The sequence below is a fragment of the Brassica napus genome, chromosome C4 (genome assembly GCF_020379485.1).
Source record: "Brassica napus cultivar Da-Ae chromosome C4, Da-Ae, whole genome shotgun sequence".
Classification (NCBI taxonomy): Eukaryota; Viridiplantae; Streptophyta; class Magnoliopsida; order Brassicales; family Brassicaceae; genus Brassica; species Brassica napus.
In genome coordinates this window covers 43,445,364-43,463,525 of record NC_063447.1, presented here as the reverse complement: position 1 = coordinate 43,463,525, position 18,162 = coordinate 43,445,364, and the positions used below count along the sequence as shown (strand labels likewise).

Here is an 18,162-nt window from a genome sequence, read left to right as displayed (position 1 = left end):
CTATAAACTATCCATATAAACAAGAAACTAATTTATATTTACATGCTAAAAAAATATTAAACCATATTATTAAATTAGGTTTAACCCGGTCGAACCATATTAAACCGTGACCCAAAATATTTCCGGTTCAGCTTCCGTTCCGGTTTTAAAAACACTCGTTGTAACCGATGGAGTTTCTAAAACAAAAAAAATGTTATTATAATAATTTGATTGTGCATTAATTTTGTAAGACCAATTGAAACATTAATACAGTGACATCTGTCACTTAAAATTAGGAGTCGATCTTTGAATGTCCACGGTAAGAATTCTTTCTATACTCTCTCATCGATATTAATTATTCTTCATTTTTCTTAAATGGTAAGAACTACTGAGGTCATCGATGGAGCTGGTCTCAGAACATCACACAAATAGCTAAGACTATTTTTCTTTATTTTTTTTTTTTTAAACTTAAACAGAATAACCACATGAGAGAGAAAAGAGATGATCAAAAAAAAAAAAGTGTTTCAAAAAAAAAAAGATCTCTTGACCTAGATCTTTCATTTTGAAGTCATCAATGTTATAACCTTACTAAGATGATCTACGCCTATTCACCTTAATTATTTAAAAAGAAAAGCACAATAATGATTTTCATTCAGTAAATACGTAGGTACATGCATAACTGAGAATGTGTTGGACGAACTAATCTACAGTGCTTTCGGTTCTTCAGCAATAACAGGATCGCAGTTATCATCAGTCTTACTTAACAAAGCTTCTGCGTCCGTCATCGTCCCTCCCTCATTGTTTTTCTTTGCTGCCTCGTGAAGCTGAAGCGTAAACTCAAGTCCCCAAACGACATCGTTCATTGGTGGCCTTTCAGTGCCACGATCTTGAACACATCTAACAGCAATTTCACAGAACTTCTCTAATGATATCATAGTGATATCGACAGCAAGATCTGGGTCAATGATCTGATCAAGAGTTCCTCCTATATAATTTGACTTCACCCATCTGATCAAATCTGATTGTTCTTGTGGAACAATTTCGATGTTGATCAGTCTGCAACACAAAACTTCGAACATAACAACTCCAAAAGAGTACACATCCGATTTTACCGTCAAGACTTGACGGCGATAGTACTCAGGATCCAAGTAACCAAACGTTCCTTTAACGACCGTTGAGACGTGGGATTGAGATTCACTAGTTGGACCCACTTTTGAAAGCCCAAAGTCAGAGACTTTAGCTACGTAGTTCTCATCAAGAAGTATGTTGGTTGTTTTGATGTCTCGATGTATGATCGCGTGCTTGGCGCCTGTGTGGAGATACTGTAGCCCACGCGCCGCTCCGATGCAGATTTCTAACCTTTGTTTCCAGGACAAAGGAGGATCAACAGCCTTATTCCTTTTATAAAGATGGTCTTTAAGAGTACCACGTGGCATATACTCATAGACAAGCACCATCTCGCTCTCGTCGTCGCAATATCCTATTAGAGAAACGAGATGTACATGACGTAGCTTTGAGAGCATCTCGAGCTCTGTTTTGAACTCTTTAGCGCCTTGTTTCGATGCAATTCCCAACCGTTTAACCGCGACTAGTGTGGTTCCTCCGTCTATTTGTCCTTTGTACACCGAACCAAACCCGCCTGTTCCAACGATTAGCTTCTCGTCGAAATCATTTGTGGCGTATTTGATTTCGAAGATGGAGAATCGACGGCAGAGATATGTGGTAAGAGGAGAACACGAGTCCGTAGGCTTGCTTGTTGTATGTAAAGGAACGTCTTTCGTTTTATTCCTCTTACAGAACAACGCAATGACAGAAACAAACATCGCTAGGAAAATTGAAGAACCAACCACTGCCAGAGTTATCACCAAAACATGTGAATTATTACCTTTTCTTGCCGAAGGCTTTACATGATTTGGTGTTTGGTCGGATGATACTAGAGGATTAGGATTAGGTCCAGCAAGATTTCCGCCAGAGACACTAAGCTTGAGGATCTCTACGCCATTGAGAATAGCATCGTAATACTTTGGGCCACTGTCCGTGTAAGGATGCAAGTCAAGTCGTAGATCAGGTCTCGGCCCACTTTCAAAACCAACAAGCACACTGAAGTCTAGATACACCGGAATGCGAGAACCACCGCTCAGCTGAATGACATCCATGTCAAGCATTGCAATCTTATTTCCAATGAAGATGGTGAAGACACGTTGGTTAGATCCGTTCACATCCGATAGAGTCTCACAGAAATGAAGCCTTACTAGGTATAGAAACCCGGCATCAACTGGGAAGAGCCACGTCAGATTGAAGTTCAGGTTCAGCCTTGGGTAGCCGACGTTCCCCATCGTACGATACGTCTTGTACACATCTTCCGGCGCGACATAAAGGGGAGTCTTATCTGTGTAGTTTATCTTCACACCCGTTACATCCGGTTTCATTCCTGAATTCTCACTTAGTATGACATCATCATCCGGAAGCCACCGCCGGAACATTCCAGTGTCACCGACCTCATCCACCATTTGCCCGCCAACGTTTATCCGATGAACAGTCTCGAAAGCGGTAGTGTTTTTGATAATGAAGTCAATGGTACTACCAACGTTCGTTATCATATTGTCAAAGCCTCCCTTTGAGTAACTCCCGTCAGGCATGGAGACAATCTCGATGCCGTTAACGAAAGCTAACGAACTCGGAGACGGCGTGAACGTGAGATTCAGAGTCTGGTTAACCGGAACGATAAACTCTTTGATTAAGGATTTCGACTTGGAAGCTTTTACCGTTAAGTCGGCGCTGAAGTTCTTCAAGAGAGTGAAACCGTTAACTGTGACTGAGAAGAAGGAACTTGCGGCGTCAAAACCAGATTCGTACCGGGTCGGGTAAAAGTACAACCGGAGATATTTCCAGCCGGGAGAGACTGGAAAACTGTAGTCAACGTTGGATAGGAATACGCGAGCCGTCGTGTAGGGCACTTGAGGAACCTCTTCTTGGTAAGATGCATTTGAAGAGAACGAAACGTTGTCTAAATTTGACGTGAGAAGATGCTGCTGATCCGACGTCCATGTTTGGCTTTGAGAGTCTATGGTGTCAGAGCTAGTGCCACAGTTGATGAGAAAGAGATCGGTAGGCTTGTATGCTGCTGTTGCATCTCCTAGGACGGCAGCGGAAACGAGAATACAGATGACTAACAGAGCGTGACTGATCATTGGAACTGAAATATGAGAACTGTTGAAGGATTGAGAATGAGGGAGATGAAGATAGGAGAAGAAGAGTGTATGATGACGAAAACGAAAATAAGAAATGATGAGCGTATAATTGATGACAAAACCATGGGTGGTGCTGTGGTGAGTGAGTCTACTACGGGTCCACCGTTGACTGACTTTTGAGACCAAGAAAAAGAAGAACGGTTTCCATGAAATTTCTACACTGTCTACAATTTAGTCTTTTATATCCAACAATGTCTACTCCGTGTGTTTATTTATCTACTTAAAGCTACGGTGAATGGAATTTCGTTTTGTCGGGATGATAGAACAATAAGGATCATAAGTTAAGACGACAGAGAATTAGGGAATAGGGACATTTTTATGTGTGGAAAAATTGTATTTAAGGTAAGTCTTAGGAGTGGAAACGAGAATAGAGATGACTAGACCTTCTCCATTGGCAGAAAATCATATGGTATCTCTTATCAATTTCAGAAAGAACAACTACAGAAGTTAAGAGAGAAAATTACAAAAAATTCTCATTATGAAACTTTGGGATATTGTTAACATCTTTCTTTTTTTTTGGGTCAACTTTATGTTTTATTAATATCTCACGAGTCAAGTGGTATAAATCTTGATAAGCAATACATACTACAAAAAGCCACTAGGCAACAACAAAGTGGTTAGTGGCGTTTTGAACACGTTGTCTTCTTCTCTCAATTTTCCTATTGCTTTTGGTCCAGGCATGAATAAATGCGCCAATGGAGTATCACGATACTTATGTGTCCTTCGTCTTCTCTCTAGTTGAAAAGTTTTCCAATTCTACTTGTGGCAGATTCAATTCTGTTTTCCAATTTGCTGTTACAATATCCGGCTGGTTGTTTTGGGTTGAATGCAGAATCAAGAGGTTTTGGTGGTTATCATACTTACATAATAACTTTCTGGTGTTTGAAACAAATCTTAACATATTTGTTAAGGAAACAACGTGCACTAAAAACCACCATGGATTCAACAAGCGGAAGAGGAGTTCGAGATCAAAAGAAGTTTTCTTTCAATCAAGGAATAATGTTTCGAATTTACGTTTTGATACATATACTTGGTATCAAAACATATCACTAAAATCATGAAATACATCAAAGAGAAAGCAACAATACGAAGTGGAAGAAGTATCTTTTTGTTGTATGAGAATATTCGTGCAATCGTTATAAATTATTTTTTTAATTCTTATTTTTTATGATTGAATCAATATATTAGATTTTAAACCAAAAAATATATATGGATCTAAATTGGAATAACACCAGTGTAATAAAATAAAGAGAAGGATGCTTTACAATGCAGCTAAGATTTACAAATTGCAAGAAAATTAATAGAGTTGACACTCTATTAACAGTGACCCCTCAAAGGAAATACTCTTCTCAGCTTATTTTATTTGACCTAATTTAAATTATGGCATGTGTTGTTTTTTCGTTATCATGTATATAACTGTATTTTACGTTATTAATAAATTTAAGTTGATAAAATAATATATAAAAAATATAAAACATTGCATGTGGATGCTTAACAGAAAATACTACGTACAACACATGTCAGGAAAGAAACATTCATATTGAAACTTCAGTTCCGCTGGCAAGCTTCACGACGTTCATTTCCAGTGAGTCCGACCATGAACCGCCGACACAGCTTCATCTTCCCTTCCTCAACTCTTCATTGTATCCTGGATTTGTATTCATTGAACTCATTCTTTCGCAATCAACCGCTGCTTTCTGTTAGAAATTATACTACCGCCGATTGTTTAAAAAGGAAAAGCTTAACCGATTTAGAGCATATCCTATATTGGATCATCTTCAACTAAAGATGGCAACTTTACTGAATTTTTCCATAGATCAAGTTAAATCCAATACCTCTTCATCTTTTCATCCGAGAAAAATAAGCTTAAGAAGAGAAAAAATTAGACTCGGTTAAAAAAGGAATATGAGCATGATCGGAGAAGATGAAATGCAAACAAAGAAAAAACAGGATGGAAATCGTTTTGCGAAAGAGGGATATATAACCCGGACAAAACGGAAACAAAAGTTCCGCGGCGGAATTAAAGATCCAGATACACCGGAAGAAGAACAGATAATGATCTAAGATAAAAAAAAAGGTTTCATTCTTTCTCTTTCTCTCTCTCTCTCAAAAATTCAGAGAGGGTATAGAGAAAGAACCTATATATGATTGATTGTTTATTTACCATTATCACATGTGCTTTCATGCAATTGGTTCAGATTTTCTAAAAGTATTATATTTTTTATTAAGTGATTATGGTTTATTAAAAAAAAGTGTTACTTTAGATACATTTTAAAATCATTAGCGAATATATCGAGGCCTTGAGCCAAAATATATGTATGCTAGATGATTTTTGGCGTCATGATTCACCTTACGTGTGAAACACAATTTCTATGAAATAAGAATCAGTTGAGATGATTATCACTTCAACCTGCAGAATTGGAAGCACTTGGAAGCACTGCAACGGAGAATATGCTATAGTACTCTAACGGTGAGAATTTTAGGACATATTGGAAGGAGTTGTTAGCAATGGTACATAATCTAGGGTGTTGGAGATGAATTACATCCCTCAAATAAAGTCTATCAAATAATTGAGCGCGACCCAATTTACTAAAAGGCGGTCAAATAAATGCACTGATTTGGAGAAATAAAAATAAAAAAGTCGGCTATACAAGGAGAAGATCGAGGAAAACAAACACATTTACAGTCATACAAAAATTGGCACAAGAACTAGGGTTTACACAACTTTAATGTTTTTGCCGATTTCATCATCTCTTTACGATTACTTAGTCTTTCAAATAACTCACCATCGAATTTGTAACTTCATCTCATACATCTCGAATTCAGAGTAAACAAATGCACCGTCTCTAAGGAATTAGAAATCAATGCCAAGAAAGATCAAAGATGGTCGGAGCTAATCCCACCGGCACGGGCGTTACCCAGCTGTCTGTTGCAGACGAATTTATCATAAAAATCCGGCCCAGAAAAGTTCTACTCACGACGGATTAAACAGACAATGAAGACACAGTTCATCGGCAAAGCCCAACTATTTCTGCCCAAAAGGGGTGCTTTGCAGCCCGAGGTAGTAAGCTTCAAGTCTACGAATAAACATCAAAGATCCGGTCACCTCGCGGTCAGTTGATTACATAACAAACCGGAGCAAGGCACGGCATGTTCGCCTTAGCGGTCAAAATGGAGATGTAGATTTTTCAGCAAAATGGCTAGTTTTTTTTCATAGAGATAAAAATTTTGGTTTTATAAATTGTTATGTTCTGATCTGGTTACACGGACTACTTCAAGTTTTGAGCAATGAAATAACTTTTTTCTGTGTCAGAAATAAAGATCTTTAGCTAATTGTCGAAGGATTGAGAGTGATGGAGACGAGATATGAGATTGTGAGTGTATATTGAAGCCAAGCCATGCGTGGTTCTGTCGTGTGTGAGTCTACTACGGGTCGACCATTGAATGACTTCTAAGAACCAAGCAAAAGAAGAAAGCTTCCATGAAAATTCTACCATGTCAACAATTTAGTGCTGTGTCGTTTATGTCCAACTTGCTCGTGTGTGTTTTGTCCGCTACCGGTGAATGGAATTGTGGTTTTGTCAGGATGATGAACCATAAGAATAATAGCCTGTGAAGATAGAAAATTAAGGACTAAAAGGACATTTTTATGTGAGGAGTGTAAATTCCCACACATAAATTAAAGCTATCAAGAACTCATATAAAAACGTTAAAGTAGGAGACACTGATCGAAATTGAGAAGCAAATACAGAATTAGAATGAATGACAAGGGATCCCTGAATGACACGAGTCAAATCTAATTTGATTCCAAAGTGGAAGGAAACTTATTTATAAGAGTAATATAAACTTTAGATATTAAAAAATACATATTTAATATTCATTGACATAGGATTTTGTTTATATACTTATGATATATTTTTAATAGTCAAACGATTTTAAAATTTTAGATATTTAGTATCAAAATTATACTTTGGTAGTTATAAGACTTGTTCAGATAAAAATAAATAAATATATATATAATATCATTTAAAGTAAACTATATACTATATAAAAATATATAATTAAATTTCAAATTTTGCATCGAACAAAGTATTGAAAACTTAATATTTAATTTTAAAATTTATATTGAATTTTCAAGAACGATGATAAATTATTAAAACTATTAAAAGTCAGAAAATTGTCACAAATATCACATTCATACTAACATTTTTCATGTTTACATTAACCATTTTTACCATTTTAATGAAAGATAAAAGATATTTATACCACTAGGGTTAACTAATCTAGACTTAGGGTTTAGAGTTGAAAGGTGTGGTATGGTTTTTGGAATGTGAAATTTAGGATTCTAATAAATATATAAATAAATACTTTAAAAAATTTAATTTTATTTTTAAAAATAGTTTCAAACATAATTTTCGATTTTCAAAAGAAATTTTGAAAAAAAATAAATAAAAAAAAATTTTAAAAAGAAAATTCAAAAATAAAAATTTATAAAAAAGTTCGAATTTGAAGAAGTATAATTTGAAAACATAAAAAAATAGAGAAAAATGGTATAAGAGTCTTTTGCAACTTAATGAAGAATGTATTTTTGAAAATGTTCGTTTAAGGGTCTGACTGGTTCAAACGCAGCGGTTGCGGTTGTGGGAGTTTGCGGATGCATGTGGCTGCGGTTTCTAACGGTTTTAAGAGATTTGTATGACTGGTTATGTGGTTAGAAATTGGTGTATTTGCGGGATACTTATGACTGGTTAACTACCAAATACAGTAGCGGTTAAATAATAAATTAACAATATTTACATTTTATTTAATTATAAAATATCAAAAATCATAATATTATAATAATATGAAAATTATATTTAGAAAGTTATAGTTTTAAATTTTTTTAAATTATAGAAAATATTTTTATTTTACAATTTTATAATAGTAATTAAAATATAATAGATATATTTTAGTATTTTTATAATTCCAATTTTAAATTTTTATTTTTATTTTTATTTTTGTATTTATATGTTTTAATAAAAAGGAAAAAAAATTATCATCCCGCAACAGCTCGCAACCGCAAATGCTAGCTGGAACCAGCTTTTGATTTTAAGAGGTTCGGAGCGGTTTGAAGCGATTTGTAGCGGTTTGTATGATTGTTTCGAAACACTGTCAACTGTTACCAACCGCAAAAGATGCGTTTGCGGGTGGTAGCGGAGAAACTAGTCAACACCTTAGTGGTGGTAAAGATGAAAAGTGGTACCATAAAAGTGGCAAAAATGAAATTTTCCCTTAAAAGTCTCACATTGAAATTTTTTTTTTCAATAATTTAAATTTATATTAGAAAATAAACAAATGATCATAAAACCATATGAGTATAAAAAATCATTTAACAGATATCCTATTAAAAATATACTTTATATCTATATTAAAATCATTGAAATTTAATTATATATCATATAAAATATATAAATGATTTTTAGATTAATTTACCATCAAAAATGATTGTAATAAATAACACTAATTGTTTTAATTTGTGTTCTCACGCCAATTTAGTTATATATATAATAATTAATGACTTTAAATTATTCAATAATATAGTAGACATGTCTTGATAAATTGTATATCATAGAAAATAATACATTGATATCATTTACAATATTGTGTGGAGTGTGGACATGTTTCTGCCAACAAGTTTTGAAAAATTATAAATCATAGACATGATATCATAGAATACAGTTTGAGAGGGATGTTTGAAATGTATTAACACATTTGTATGACCACCTTTTCAAACTTGTAAAAATTAAAGAATTTGTTTTGGGGATACAAGGGTTGAATTTGAGAATATGCTTATGAAAGTTTAGTTGGTGTTAGTGGATTTAAGTTAGTGTACGACTAGTGGTTTAACAAAATTGTGGATGACATTTGGTGGACGTTCGCAAGGATGGATGCAACGTCAATGGGTGAGACTTTAATGGGTGATCTGTGTATGAGTTAAGTCTGGCCAATGACACGCTCATGGATCGTTGAGGCTTGGATGGATGGATGGTCCTGCAAATGCAATACTCACTGCTTAAATTTGAAAACAGATAAGTGGGTTATGAATTAGTGAGTTCTGGATAGATTTATTTTGGACGGGAATTTCGTGGATGTACATTGGGTAGGTTGGCATATCGTGGAAATGTGTAAAGTAGAGGGATGAAGAGTAGGTCTGTAGGTGGTGTAGTTTAGATGGCGTTGGATCCAATTTCGGTCAAATTATGATTGGGTCGGATAAAAGATGGGCCGTACAGCTTTGAATGTAGAAAGGGCCCAACTCGCGCGGGCGAGTTCAAACGAGGCGAGATCGAAGCCCGAAGATAGCAGGAGAAGTTGAGGAGATCCCGAAATGGATCGGTTATACCATGCTGAACTCATCGGAGGAGAATGATAGAAGAGAAACGAGAATAGACCAATTTCAATTCTACTAAAAGCCGAGATACCATGCTGAACTTATTGGAAAGAAAATACTTCAAAATTTAAGGGTTAGAGGTATTGTAGGAAATGTGCTTAATGAGTTTCTAAATAAAATAAAAAACTGTGACTACTGAGTTTCTATACGTTCATGCAGTAACATTTTTAAGAAAATTATTTATTTTAACTATTTTAGGTATGTTTGTTTATGTAACAAGTTAAATACATGGTAAATTAGACATTATACGACTCATATGATTCAAAACAGAAAATATAGTACACAAAAAAACTTACATATTATGTTTTTTTTCAACAGTTATATATACATATTACATATTCAACAATTTACCGTGCTCTGGGGTCTTTTATCTCCGAAAATACTCCCCAACTCGATCCGCTCCTCTCGTCGCCAGCAAGACGAGCAGAATCATCATCGCTCGTCACAGATTTTGACATGCGTCCCGTAGTCCTACTAAACAAGTTATTTTCTCCGTCTGTCGTCGTACCTACCTCGTCACGTCTCGGGATATCAAGAGAGTCCACGCCATTCTTATCCTTAGCAGCTTCATGAAGCTGAAGTGCGAACTCAAGCGCCCAAACGACGTCGTTCATTGATGGCCGTTCGATACCACGATCTTGAACACATCGCACAGCGATCTCACAGAATTTCTCCAGCGATAGCGGAGTAATCTCAGCCGTTAGATCTGCGTCAACGATCTGATCAACGGTTCCTTTTTTGTAATTTGACTTCACCCATCGGATCAAATCTGCTTCCTCTCGTGGAGCGCTTTCGAGCTTGACCGGTCTACAACACAAGACTTCGAACAGAACAACTCCGAAGGAGTACACGTCAGATTTTTCCGTCAAGACTTGACGGCGATAATACTCAGGGTCCAAGTAACCAAACGATCCTTTAACGACCGTTGAGACGTGCGTTTGAGATGAGCTTGTAAGACCCACTTTTGATAACCCAAAGTCGGAGACTTTAGCTACGTAGTTCTCATCAAGAAGTATGTTTGTAGTTTTGATGTCTCTATGAATGATCATGTCCTTGGCGCCTGTGTGGAGATACTGTAGTCCACGAGCCGCACCGACGCAAATCTCTAGCCTCCGTTTCCACGACAATGGGGGATCAAAAACCTTGTTTCTCTTGTAGAGATGGTCTCTAAGTGTGCCATGTGGCATATACTCGTAGACAAGAACCATCTCGTTCTCATCGTCGCAATATCCGATTAAGGAAACGAGATGTATATGACGGAGCACCGAGAGCATCTTGAGCTCTGCTTCGAACTCGGTAGCGCCTTGGTTGGATGAAACATCTAACCGTTTAACAGCCACAAGCGTGGCTCCACCGTCGATTCTTCCTTTGTAGACAGGACCAAACCCGCCTACTCCAACGATCAGCTTTTTCTCGAAATTGTTTGTGGCGGATTTGATCTCGAGGATGGAGAACCGACGGCAGAGATCGGATGGAAGAGATGTGGTCGATCTGGTATGGGAGGACCCGGCAACAAGCGGAAGAGTAGTCCACGAGTCCGTAGGCTTGCTCTTGGTGTCTACATTAACCTTCTTTTTCTTCTTCCTCCTCTTCATGACGATGACAACAACAATAAACATTGCTAACACAATTGCAAACCCAACAGTTCCAAGTGTTATTACCAAAACGTGTGACTTGGCTTTGGGTTTTTGTATATCTTGATTTACAGAGTTTGGAGTAAGACCTGACGTAGGATTAGGATTAGGTCCAGCAAGATTTCCGCCAGAGACACTAAGCTTGAGGATCTCTACGCCATTGAGAATAGCATCGTAATACTTTGGGCCACTGTCCGTGTAAGGATGCAAGTCAAGTCGTAGATCAGGTCGCGGCCCACTTTCAAAACCAACAAGCACACTGAAGTCTAGATACACCGGAATGCGAGAACCACCGCTCAGCTGAATGACATCCATGTCAAGCTTTGCAATCTTATTTCCAATGAAGATGGTGAAGACACGTTGGCCCGGTCCGTTCACATCCGATAGAGTCTCACAGAAATGAAGCCTGACGAGGTAGTTAAACCCGGCATCAACTGGGAAGAGCCATGTCAGATTGAAGTTCTGGTTCAGCCTAGGATGCTCGGCGTTACCCATTGTACGGTACGTCGTGTACACATCTTCCGGCGCGACATACGCTGGAGTATTCTCCATGTAGTTGATCTTTACACCCGGAACGACTGGCACGATTCCCGACTTTTCACTTAGTTGAAACTTTTCAGCAAGCCACGGCCGGAACATCCCTGTATCACTTATGCCGTCAATCAGTTGTCCACCGATGTTTAGCCGGTGAACAGTTTCGAAAGCCGTGCTGTTGTTTATCTCGAAGTCAATGCTATTACCTACCTGTTTTATTTTGTCGTCGAAGCCTCCCTTGGAGTAAAACCGATCAGGCATGGAGACAATCTCGATGCCGTTCACGAAAGCTAACATGTTTAAAGAAGGTGAGAACGTGAGATTTAGCATCGTGTATCCACTCGAAACAGGGACTATGAACTCCTTAAATATGGACGCATCATGAGAAGCCTTTGCCGTTAAATCGGCACGGAAGTTCTTCAAGAGAGTAAAACCGTTGACGGTGACAGAGAAGTAGGAGTTTACGGCAGCTTCGAGGTCGGAACTGTAACGGGTAGGGTAAAAGTATAACCGGAGGAACTTCCAGCCCGGAGACACGGGAAAACTGTAGGTGAAATCATGTCGGAAAATTCGAGCAGTCATGTACGGAACCTGAGGAACTCCCGATCCTTGGAATGACGCATGTGAAACAAACGACGCTATGGCTGCATTTGACGGAAGAATATTTGGTTGCTCTGCCATCCAGTTACGGCCACTTATGTCCATCTGGTTGGATGTTTCGCCACAGTTGAAGAGAAAGATATCAGTGGGAACGTACGCAGCGGTTGCACCGTCTCCTGCTATGGCTGTAGAAACGAGAATGGAGAAGATTAAGAAAACTTGAAAAGTCATAGGAACTGATAGAGTGAGAGTTGTTGAATGATATTGTGAATGGTAAAGAAGAAGATAAGAAACTGAAGCAAAACCATGGGTGGTGGTGAGTAAGTCAACGGGTCAACCCTTAACTGACTTTTCAGCTCAAGCAAAAGAAGAAGTTTCCGACGAAACTTCTTCCATGTCTTTTAATTTAGCACCTTGTCGTTATACGTCCAACTTGTTCGTGTGTCATTCCACTTTAAAATGATGCAACATAACACGGTTTCTACGATTCTATGGGATCAAATTCTGGGACACACATCGTTATCAACATAACATCTTTTTCTTCTTCCTTTTTTTTATTTTTCCATGGATGTTTCTTTCACCTTTAAAAAATCAAAAATTTCCTTCAAATATTCACTAACTTTCTTTTTCTTATCCAAAATTGGTCAACCCATAGTTGTATGTAACCAATTATGTCTTATCAAAAATTGAATTTTATTTTTTTCTCACGAAATTCATGACAAAAAAAAACCCAGCGTACAGTACAACTAGTATGACTCTAACTAATACAACTAGTACAACGCGCACTAGTATAACTAGTACAACTAAAACAAATATAACTAGTACTAATACATTAAGTATAACTGGTACAACTAAAACGCGTATAACTAGTATAACTTTGTAATTAGTATGACAATATTTCGTTTTTATTTCAGCATATGAGTGATGCTAGAAAAGTGGATGATGTGAAACCAATGAGACATGTTGATCTAACCTTCCCCGCTTGCATGTGTCAAAATACATGAATAGTAAATTTTCAATAATATTTGATTTTAATAATGATTTATTTGCAAGTTGTACTAGTTATACTAGTTGTACTATTTTCAAAAAAATATGCATCTTCATCTTTTTGCTTCCGAAGCCGAAGACGGTGGATGGCAAGCTAGAAAAAAATTACAGTAGATGAAGATTTAGTAGAACAAAGTGCAAAGGAATATGTAAAAATCATTTTTGAGTTCGAAAATGATGCATAAACATTCATGTTTGGTGTTTGGACTACGACAATAATAATATAAGTGGTACAACTAGTTTAGATACAATAGTAGTATTACTAGTTTAATTGTGCTAGAACTTGAGTTATGTTGTTTTAACATTGGGTAGTAATCTATTTAGATTTTGCAATACATAAATTATTCTTAAAATCCACTTGTTTGATTTAAAAATCATGGATTTATCAAAGATTTCTAAATCTAAAAAAATTGTAAATCTATCAAAATAGTATAACCAATAACCCACACTATTTTCTCAATTTTGAAATGACAGTTATACTAGAAATACAATTTTGGATACAATGTAATGTTATGCCAGTTTTACCAGTAAATGAATGGTTTTACCAGAAAATAAATGAATGATACAAAATCATGTTTAAAACATGAAATATTTATATCTCATGAATTTAATACATTTTAACATTTTTTAGACATTTAAACTATTTAAGATGAATCTAAATGTTTCTATTGCATATGCATAATACCATATAGGTTAAAGTGCACATTTAAAAGTTTTTAGGGTTAATTCAAAAGGTTTAAACTTGACAGGTTTTTGGTATAATTAAATTAACCAGATTAACTATGACAAAATTACTCTGACGGGTACAATTTGTACAACTAAACGAAAGAAGGTAAAACTATCATGTTTAAAACGTAGTGAGCATTTAAATGTGGTAAACAATTAAAATGTGCCAAATTTATTAACATGTAGTTGTACCAATATTTTAGTTGTACAATCGTATACATAGTTGTACCGAGTTTTGGGTTGTACAAGTTTGTACATAGTTGTATTTTGGTCCAGAATTTGAAATATCTAGTTGTACCAAATATTAAATAAAGATACATCAGTTGTACTACTTGTATATATTTAAATACCTAGAATCACATACTATGGAATCATTAACTTTGTTAAAATATATCCAGTGTATATTTTTCAAAAATATAGTGAACAAACAAGTAAACAAACCTTTAAATTATAAGGTAAATAATGGAAACTTATGTGATTGTTTATAATTGCGGATTTTTTTTGATAAAACTTCTAATAGTTAGGATGTACCATTCTAAAGACTTTACAACTTGTATAGTTGTACTAGTTTTTCCAGTGTTATAACACATAAACATGAATGTGTATTATATGAAGTACCAATTGTACCAGTAATATCTGACAGAAACAATACATTACAAATTTTCTCCATTGCAAAGTTTAAAAACACATAAATAGCATCCCTAACACATGAATAAGTTCCACAACACATAAGCAATGTTCATAACACATAAGCAAAACTCATTTATCACTTCCCTCGTTTTCGTTTCCCTCGTTTCTGCTTCCCTCACAGTTGCTTTCTTCGTCGCTTCTTTCTTCGTAGATGGTTTCTTCGTAGTCGTTGTCGCTAGCATTTTTGTCGCTGTTGTAGCCAAGCAATTATTTGTTGTACAACTGCTAATAGTTGTACCAGTTTAACTAGTTGTACGTTTCGTGAGAGAGAGAGAGAGAGAGAGAGAGAGAGAGAGAGAGAGAGAGAGAGAGAGAGAGAGAGAGCATTACCCAAGTTCATCTATGGAGGTAGATATGAGCTGTTGTCGATGTTCTGCTGCTTGTCGTCAAACCACTGGAAGACAAAAAAATATGATGAAAGAAAGTTTGGTTGGTAATGAGTTGAAGAGAAGAATTGAATTGTAGTTGTTGTCGTGGATCGAAGAGGAAGAGGAAGAAAGGGATGGGTCCCACGGAAGGGAGAAAAAAAATCGTGTGGTTCTTATTATTTTAATCCAATGGTAGAGATGAAAGATTCATTAATGACCTTATGGTAATTTACCATTTTGGGGTCATGTAGAATAAACTTTTCCATTGTAGAATAAAGGTTGAGGATTATGTATCATATGAGATTAAAGTCCGATTCTATGTCCCTCTAACAATATTACCAATTAGATAATAAATACAGTCAAAAATGTTTAGATTTATCGGGATATTTTAGAATGACTTATTCTTGGGTTCACCAACCAATAAGATTGTGTTATTTTATATTCGATATCTTTTAAAAAAGAAAACAAAATATTTCAAGTTATATTATGTTTTTTAAATAAAAAGGTAAAAAGAAATAAAAAAACTAGTAATTGAAAAAAAAATATTTTTAATGTCATCAGCAAAATAGTAAACCCTAAATTCTAATCCCATAATCCTAAACCCATGGGTAAACCCTAACCCGTGGATAAATCCTAATCTCTAAATCAAAAACACTAAACACTAAAACACTCAAGGATTTAGAGTTTAGGGTTTCGGATTTAGGGTTTAGTGTTTTAGTATTTAGTGTTTTTTATTTAGAGTTTAGGATTTATCTAAGGGTTTAGGGTTTAAAATTTCGGGTTTAGTGTTTTGCTAACAATATTAAAAAAATAGTTTTAAAATTTTTTTTTATATAACTACTATTTTTTTTACCTTTTTATTTTAAAAACATAATATAACTTGACTATAATATTTGTTTCCTTTTCTAAAGATATCGAATTTGAAATAATAAAATTTTATTGATTGGTGAACCACCCTAGGGGGCGAACCCAAGAATAACTATTTTAGAATCCAACATATGAAGAATCGATTGATCATGCATACTCAACATACTCAACATACACGACTGACTTGACATAACAATAGAATAGATAGACGCCCAAACTTTTCGAGAGTATAAGCAAAAACTAAATGCATCTGAGGTAATACTGTATTTTAGCTTTTTAAACTAGTCATTGTTAATATCTGTTGGATTTACTTTTCAGAAGGTGAACATAATGACTTAAACCACTTGAAGTTTGTGTAAACCGGAATAACATATACTAGATTTTGACCCGCACGTCTGTGTAGATATTTTTCATTTTATAAATGTATAATTTTGATATTATTATAAATATTTTCAATATATAATTTTTATTTTAGCGTTATATGTTGTGTAACTCTATAATATTATTGTTTATATTTATTATTCAGAATTATTAATATATAGTAATTTTTTTAATATATTTAACTTTGTAATTAATTTTTATTACTTACTAATATATTTTTGAGTTAGGTACAATGAAATAACAATCTGAAATGATCAAGGGGAAATTACATGCTAACCACTTTCATGCTACCACTTTTCATTTTTACCACCACTAAAGGGACATTTTCAAAAATATCTTCTTCATTAAGTGGCAAAAGACTCATATGCACTTGTTTTTTATATATAGTAAATAAATATTTAAATAAATAAAATTCTGAAAAAATAAAAAATAATTTCTTTAATTTTTTTCGAATTATACTATTTCGAAATTGAAACCCTAAACCCAAAAACTCAACTCTAAACCCTAAATCATCAATCATAAACCCTATTTTTTGTTTGAAATACGAACCCTAAACCCTAAACCATCAAACATAAACCTTTTTTTTTTTGAAATACGAACCCTAAACCCTAAAACATCAACTCTAAACCCTAAACCCCAAAACATCAACTCTAAACCCTAAACCCTAAACAAACAACTCTAAACCCTAAAACATCAACTCTAAACCCTAAAGCCTAAACTTCAACTCTAAATCCTATACCATCAACACTAAACCCTAAACTATCAACACTAAACCCTAAACCCTAAAAAGTAAACTCTAAACCCTAAACCATAAAAAATTAACCCTAACCCTAAAACATCAACTCTAAACCCTTAACCTTCAACTCTAAACCCTAAACCCTAAATCCTAAACACTAAACCCTAAATCCTAAACCCTAAACCCTAAAACCCTTGAGTTGATGTTTAGGGTTTAGAATTGAAGGTTTAGGATTTTAGGGTTTAGAGTTTATTTTTAGGGTATAGAGTTTATGTTTTAGGGTTTAGATTTGAAGGTTTAGGGTTTTATGGTTTAGGGTTCGAATTTCAGAAAAATATAGGGTTTAGGGTTTACGTTTAGGGTTTAGTGTTGATATTTCGGGGTTTAGGGTTTAGAGTTGATATTTCATAGTTTAGGGCTTAGAGTTGATGATTTAGGGTTTATGGTTGATGTTTTAAGTTTAGATTTAGGGTTTAGGGTTTACGTTTAGTGTTTAGAGTTTGATGTTTTAGGGTTTAGATTTGAAGGTTTAGGGTTTAGAGTTGATGTTTCGGGGTTTATGGTTTAGAGTTGATGTTTCATGGTTTAGGGTTTAGAGTTGATGATTTAGAGTTTAGAGTAGTTAACCCATATGTTTTTTTATTTTTAAAGTTAATCAAAAGGTTATAAATGTCTTTTACCCTTCATTAAAGATGATGGTAAAAGTGGTTAGTGTAAACTTGAAAAGTGGTACTTTGAAAATGATATTTTTGGCAATTTTCCAATGATCAAATAGATAATCTCATTTAAAATATGTTTTTCTTCAATTTATACATTTTGCATATAATACATTATTGAATTTTTTTATTCATATTATAGGAAAGATGCATGTTTAAGATAAATTATATTTACATGTTGTGTTTAAAAAAATATACTTTAA

General features: G+C 34.9%; 2 protein-coding genes and 1 long non-coding RNA gene across 4 annotated transcripts; all 3 read right to left on the bottom strand.

Annotated features, from left to right (window-relative positions):
* Positions 1–481: 481 nt before the first annotated feature.
* Positions 482–4,353, bottom strand: LOC106426524 (putative receptor-like protein kinase At5g39000). Its single transcript, XM_013867238.3, has one exon. It carries the CDS (start codon positions 3,168–3,170, stop codon positions 684–686), a length of 2,487 nt encoding a protein of 828 aa, XP_013722692.1. The 5' UTR covers positions 3,171–4,353; the 3' UTR covers positions 482–683.
* A 5,564-nt stretch (positions 4,354–9,917) lies between these two features.
* LOC106426565 (putative receptor-like protein kinase At5g39000) lies at positions 9,918–12,939 on the bottom strand. Of its 2 annotated transcripts, XM_022701086.2 has the most exons (2): positions 12,734–12,939; positions 9,918–12,613 (listed from the first exon to the last, which is right to left on the bottom strand). In XM_022701086.2, the coding sequence occupies exon 2, from the start codon at positions 12,531–12,533 to the stop codon at positions 10,008–10,010; it is 2,526 nt and encodes an 841-aa protein (XP_022556807.2). In that variant the 5' UTR covers positions 12,534–12,613; positions 12,734–12,939; the 3' UTR covers positions 9,918–10,007. The 2 variants fall into 2 exon arrangements, with proteins under 2 accessions (XP_022556807.2, XP_013722729.2); XM_013867275.3 differs by lacking the exon at positions 12,734–12,939 and having other exon boundaries at positions 9,918–12,713.
* A 1,844-nt stretch (positions 12,940–14,783) lies between these two features.
* LOC125585529 lies at positions 14,784–16,302 on the bottom strand. The gene is made up of 2 exons (XR_007322508.1): positions 15,222–16,302; positions 14,784–15,113 (listed from the first exon to the last, which is right to left on the bottom strand). It is a non-coding gene; the product is annotated as an uncharacterized LOC125585529 (long non-coding RNA).
* Between the last annotated feature and the right edge of the window lie 1,860 nt (positions 16,303–18,162).